This window comes from Castanea sativa, chromosome 8 (genome assembly GCF_040712315.1).
Source record: "Castanea sativa cultivar Marrone di Chiusa Pesio chromosome 8, ASM4071231v1".
NCBI classification, from domain to species: domain Eukaryota; kingdom Viridiplantae; phylum Streptophyta; class Magnoliopsida; order Fagales; family Fagaceae; genus Castanea; species Castanea sativa.
In genome coordinates, this window is record NC_134020.1 from 46,461,339 (window position 1) to 46,468,013 (window position 6,675).

The window sequence follows — 6,675 nt, forward strand, 5'->3', positions numbered from 1 at the left end:
CTATGGAATACCCTGAAACGGAACCTACTATCCTATATGCACTGCGAACTCATAGCATCCAAATTAGACTACCAAATTACTTTAAAACAAGTGGATTCAACTATCCTAAGGTAAGCTTAGACATCTCAAACTCTGAATCAAAAGCAAGTACCAGCAAAGCAAAATTTGTACTCGTGGTGATATATATATATATATATATATATATATATATATATATATATATATTGGTAAGCTTCAATACTTTTATTGATGTATACACACACACATGGGGCATCACTCATAAAGATGTAGGTATAAATGAGAGTCTCCGAGGCAGGAAAATAATGTTCTTTTGGACTTATAACGGAATAAATCGCTTGTTCAGATTTTTTTTTTTTTTTTTTTTAAGTGTTGATGTCTGAAATTAAACTAAAGAGTTCTTAATTAAATAAAAAACAACCACTTTGACTACGTATCCAATCACTTGACCAGCCCACTGAATTGAGAGTAATAACTTTTATTTTTTATTTTTGGGGTTTTGATGTATGACTCATTTGTCTGAATGTGTTCAATTGGATATATGCTAGTTGTCCCATCCGTTACCAGAAGTTGGCAGAGCAGGTAATTATTGTGACAGGGACTATCAGATGATATAGGGGAGGGTGGAAACTAGGAAGGACTCTTTCAACCGCATTGATCTGTAACAATAATAATAATGTAGAATAGTAAGCAGAGGTAGGTGGAGGAGTTAATCCTCTTCTACTTTAGAATGTATGTAACCCAACTTTTATAAAGTGAAAAGTAAAGTTAGAATATGATATTCCCCTTACGTAAAGTCGTAAACTCATACTATTTTTTTTTTCTAAAGCTTTTTACGAGCCTAGCATAGCCTTCGTTATGATTTCACTCATGTGGCCCACGATCTACATCTTACTTAACGTGACAAAAATTCAATCCTGATGGAACTAATCCCAGAATTGTTTGTTCAATTTTATCTGTTTTTCTTTTCTTTTTTCCTTTAATTACTATTTGGGCTGGTATATGAGTTTGAGGAATTCGACCAAAAAGTCAGTGATTCAACCTGAAAATTTGAGAAGATTCAAAAAGTTTAGTTGCAATTAAGTTGTCTACTGATCAACTACAAATTTCATGGAGAAAAACTCCGGAATAAGATAAAGGGATGGTTTTTACTTTTTAGTCTCTAACAAATTTAATAAGGCTATCAAAATTTTAATTCTTAATGTGCCTGATGTCAAAGAACAAGTATCTTTTGTGCTTGATGTATAAATTAATGTCTTACTAATATGTGGGTCTTATATGCGTAAGACCCATATGTCAGTGAGACACTGATTATGTATCGTTCCTTAGATAACAAGTTAGTTCACTTCGTCAAAGAAATTAAAAATGATCCATTTAAATTGTAAAGACTAAATTACATGATAAATTATAAATTCTTTCCAATTTTTTTTTTGTTGAGATTACTATTTTTTAAAAGTTTAATATATTAAAAAAATGATCAATTGTCCTTAATCACAATTCAAACACAAAGAATATTTAAAAAAAGGGGACTTTCATGCTTGTTCTTCTTGATGATAATATATTTAACTAAAAGCATTTCAAGCTCGCACGCAGTGCTTATAAATCTCACACTAGAGAACGTGATGACATAATTTGGTGTTGTATTTCCACAGAACACGATCCAAAATACATGCTACTAGGTAAACGCACCCTTATGAAGTTTTGTGTTTTTGTATTACAGATTTAATGAGTTAAAAAATATGATCGACCATCGTCTCTCTCTGGAATCTGCACCAATAAATCAAAGCCAGATCTTACTGGGGAGGAATTTAAACAAGCTGTCTGCGGTCCCCAAACGATAAGCCCCCCCCTCTTGGTCAACTATATACTAGGCTCATTCTCAAATCTCTAGAGATTCATGTTATTTCATTGTTAACTATATATATAAACCCGATCCATCCCATGCATTATATATATATTCATTATTATTCACTGTTTTGAAATCTTGCTGCAATTTGTACATAAAAATTTCAGTCTTATATGACACGTTGATCATCTTTTATTGGTTAGAGAAACTCATGTTAAGATCTGAAGGACACCATTTTTTTTTTTTGGCTAACTTTGAAGGACACCAACGAGTAACCTCTCGTTTTGTATCTCTTAGAATATGCATGTAACCGAGCATCAAACACATTTCTCTTCACACATATATACTTTATGTACATTAACAAATCATAATAAATCAAAGCATACTAATAAGTAATAACCCTCTTCTCACTTAAAAAAATAAAAACCCAATACTAATTATGTGTAAAATGATTGCCTCTATTTCCCCTTTAAATTTGTTTATAATAATCATCTCTTACTTAACAACAAAGTCATAGTATTATCCAACCGAAAAAAAGAAAAAAAGACGAAGAAGAAAACTAGAGGAGGCTAGACAAGAGAGCAATAATAAGTAATCAAAGCAAATTAAGTACTGGTTTAAACGTCCACACTGCAACCTTGCGCCACTGCTTCAAACTTCATGACCGGCCCAACTGTAATTCCACCATTAGGATTATAGCCACCAAACTTAATATACGCAGGACAATTCACATTCAAATTGTACTTCCCAGAGATCCAAGTTCCCACTTTCCACTTCACACACCCATTAATCCTGATATTGAGCAACACAGCCCCAACGTTCTGGTCCTGTTCCAAATCCATCATTAACCCAGGCGCCACAGGGATCATGTCCCCATACAAGAAAGGAGACCACACAGATATCTCATGGTGATCTTGGTACGTTGAGGGGAGCCCAGTTGGCATCGTCACTTGTTGGCTTCTGTAGGTGGCGTAGACGTCAAGTTTCTGGTAGTAGATTCCAACTTTGTCCATGCGGTTTTTTGAGGCAACAGTGATCTGCATCCTGGTGGTGAGGGTGGAAGGTTCGGTGGTTGAAACGTTGAAGACATAAACGGTGGCGTCTTGGAGGACGAAGCGAGGCTTTGTGGGGATGAGGATGATCCACACAAGGAATACAATAAAGAGAACGAGGGCAATGAAGCCGGCTATGATGAGTAATATGTGGCGGCGCCTGGCTCTGCAATGGTGATGGTGGCCACAGTCTTTCGAACTCATGGCTGCCTTCACTGGTGGTGGTAGTGGTGGTTTAGGGAAGGAGGGTACTTTTAGTGGGGGCACTGAAAACTCTAGCTGGTAACAACGAAGAGAGCAAAGTTAACTCTGAGAGGAATTTACCAGGAGAGAGTTACGCTGAGAAAATGTGCATTATATAGACAAAGAAAGAGCCTATGAAAAATAAATGAATAAATGAAAAGAAATGAAAACCTATTGGCTCATCATGTTTGAGTGTTTGACACATTTTAGATTAGGTAGTTAGATAATCATTATAACCTTAATTGATTGTTTGATAGATCGTGATGCATAAAAAATAATGTGTTTATGAATTGAAAAACACTGATTTAAAATAAAAAAAAATTCATATGGTGGAAGTTGGACTTTACTCATAAAACATATGGGTCACAGATATATAAGTTTTGTAACATAGCCTTAAAAAATAAGTTAATATTTAAATACAAGATTAGAAAATAAATTTTTTTAAGTGTGTTTGTTTCTAAAAAAAAAAAATTAAAAAATTTATTAAGTATGCTATTGATGTGGTACGTTAACTTAATTAGTAATAACTTTAAATTTTTCTATTGAGTTTTGCAGAGAGAAAATTTTGCACAATCTCTTCCAAAATTTTAAATATAAATTGTGAAAATAATTCACTCTAATCACAACTTAAATTTAAATAATTTAATAAAAAATACTAAGATTTTATGTTCTCTTTTACACAAAAAAAAAAAAAAAATGCAGATGTATATGCATATATTGGGTGGTGGAGAATGGGTTTCATTTGGTGTCGGGTGTCATTTTCATATGTGTCTACGAGAGGTGAACCCTCCATGAAAATAAAAAAGCCAATACAGATGGTCCCATCAAAATTGAAGTTGAAGGACAAGTGCTGTATCAGGGCTGTATCAGGGTCCTTTGAAACTGACTGTTAAGGCTGTGGCTGTTTGGGACTTTTGTAGGGGTAAAACTAAAACTATGTATTGAGCTAATAATTTTTTTTTTTTTAAAGTGTAAGCTGGTAGAGCTCCCGACAATAAATATCACTGGCATATTAACTAAGTATTGATACAAAAATTCCTACTAGGTCACATTCCGCGGTAATTTTTTTTTTTCTGTTTTTGATCATAAGATTCTGGATCTGTATATGCAGTGTTATAAATATTACTCTTTTCTGAACAAGTTGGAGGGTAGTATCTTCTAATTATGACAAATTTATCGTTTGTCGTGTGTAGCACGTCCTTTAATAAAAACTACAGTATTAATGAACTTCAATAACTCTCTTTTGGTACAAAGTTGAAGATTTTTTTTGAGAATAGGTGAAGGAGATCTTGAGTCATGACATGAGATGCGATTAATAATATAAGTATGGTGTGTACTCTTCATTTCCACAAATTAATAATCTCTCTTAGTAAGAATCATAATTTATTTAATACTAAGGTATCTTAGTCTAATATTGAAGATTAATCACGACCACCATATATCAATTTGTTTATTTAATTAATGATTTTAGTACAATAAAATTTGATAATAAAAAAAAATCTAAGCATATGACAGAATTTTTTTTTCATCATAGAACTCTTATAAGATTGATAATAAATTAAGGTTGAGACCGGAAATTTAGAGGCAAATATAGATTAAGTAAAGAGGGTTATGATTATTAGCTCCAATTATACAAACTGAAATATACTATTGAATTCTAATTGAAGAAAACTTTGGGATGGGTGTTTGGATTAGCGAACGGCCATCAATTTTGTAGGCCCTTCGGTATCATGGACGAGTGAAGAACATCTCGAACCATTCATCATGAATTAATAGCACAAGTCTTACGTAGAAAAGTCAATCACAATTCATTTTGTTTTCACATAAGATTTGTACTAATTCTTCTATTCTAAAATCAAATTATAGTAGAACTATTATAATATTATTTGTAGAAGTACTGACAGCAATGTGTTCAAATCCAAAAAACAGAAAATAAAAAAGAATTACTTGATCAACTCAAAACATAATATTATTAGAACCCTAATAATTAAAGCATGAACTTACTAACATGACCTTTTATGTTTATAAGGTCCGTTTTGGAAACTTAAAATAATTTTTTTTTTAATTTAAAATTCTATTTTGCAACCACAATTCCTTATAGCTTTTTTTTTACAAACGCACCCAAAAGACTAGAGAGAGAAAGAGAGTACTAACCGGCTTGGGCAAGGGACCCTCTTGGAATAAATTCCTCATCTGCTCAACAGTAAGTTGATGCAAAAAAGCACTCTTCTGAAGGAGAATAGACAGAGCACTGTGGGAGGAGAGACCATGCAAAAGCTGCGTAACCTATAATTACTAAACCGCTATTGAACAAAACAAAAAAACAAAGAACGTAATTGTTTAACCTAATGAAACACCTTGTGGATACTTATATAGACAATTTTGTTTTAACAAGAAAAGAGAATTTATACAACCCTAAAGCCTGTCGGTTCATGCACTCATGTATTCTTTGGGCTAATCTCTGATTATATTATTATAATAATTTTAATTACTTGTGCATCAGGAAAACTGCTGACAAATAAAGGTACTGATATTAAATCAGAACTTAGTTTGGTATTAATGAATGAATATGAAGTTAACTAACTAATTATAGTTTTTCAAGGGCGGTCTGTCAACTTAATTTTTTGTAAACCAGATTGGAAGATTTTTATAATATGCGGGGTTTTGTTTTATTAGAATTTTATTTCCTTATTACTAATAAAACTATAATTAGTTTTTTTTTTTCATAGGTGGATTCTAGAGGATTTTTTTTTTCTCCCTTCAAAAAGCATATTATAGACTAAAGAGTTTGTGTCTAATTTGAACGAGATCTATTATACTGTATTTCGTTTTTAAAAGAAGAGGTCATATATTAGATCATTGATCTTGAAGATTATTTTTCTTATGAAAGATCTATAAAGATTTTTGTATGAAACAAATTTGTGAACGATACAACAATTTGGTTAAATGAGATATAAACTGTTTTAGAACGAGAGAGGTAAGTTCACAATTTCTTCATGGAAGATAATAAAGACGATGTAAACATTTTCTTTCCCTGATTTTGATAAAATAATATCATGCCAATTTTTAAAGAAAATATCAAAGATGTCGATTGTGATGAAATTACACAAACTTCGAAGATTGAGATGATGCTTTGTAAAAAGTTGGGTTGTTAATGGGTTCAAAGAATAAAATTCCAAGTTGATTGAGGAAATGGCAGATTTTCATTTGAGGGAGATTTTTGGGAATATTATAAAAGATTTAATTGAAGTTAAATGTGACGGTGAGTCTATAACCCTCAAGTCTCAAGATTCCGTCATTTTATTATAATATACTGAAATCTACTGATTTTATTGGATTTGAAAGATCTAGCTTAGTGGTGAATTGAATATTGTCAATTGTGTAAAAACCAAGGAAATTAAAGGAGATAACAATTAAGGTGTGTTATTAGTTAAACTAGAGGATTGCAAGTTCCAAAAGAAGACAAAATTGTTAAATTATTTGCAATACTTGTTGTTTTGGTTAATTAATGTTGAG

At 32.0% G+C, this 6,675-nt stretch overlaps 1 protein-coding gene across 1 annotated transcript; it reads right to left on the bottom strand.

The window, feature by feature from the left end:
- Nucleotides 1–2,301: 2,301 nt before the first annotated feature.
- Nucleotides 2,302–3,259, bottom strand: LOC142606929 (NDR1/HIN1-like protein 1). The gene has a single exon (XM_075778305.1). It carries the CDS (start codon nt 3,118–3,120, stop codon nt 2,482–2,484), a length of 639 nt encoding a protein of 212 aa, XP_075634420.1. The 5' UTR covers nt 3,121–3,259; the 3' UTR covers nt 2,302–2,481.
- Nucleotides 3,260–6,675: the final 3,416 nt, after the last annotated feature.

Bases quoted from the DNA above. Each gene is read 5' to 3' on its own strand.
- LOC142606929 (XM_075778305.1), bottom strand. From the start codon at position 3,120: ATGAGTTCGAAAGACTGTGGCCACCATCACCATTGCAGAGCCAGGCGC.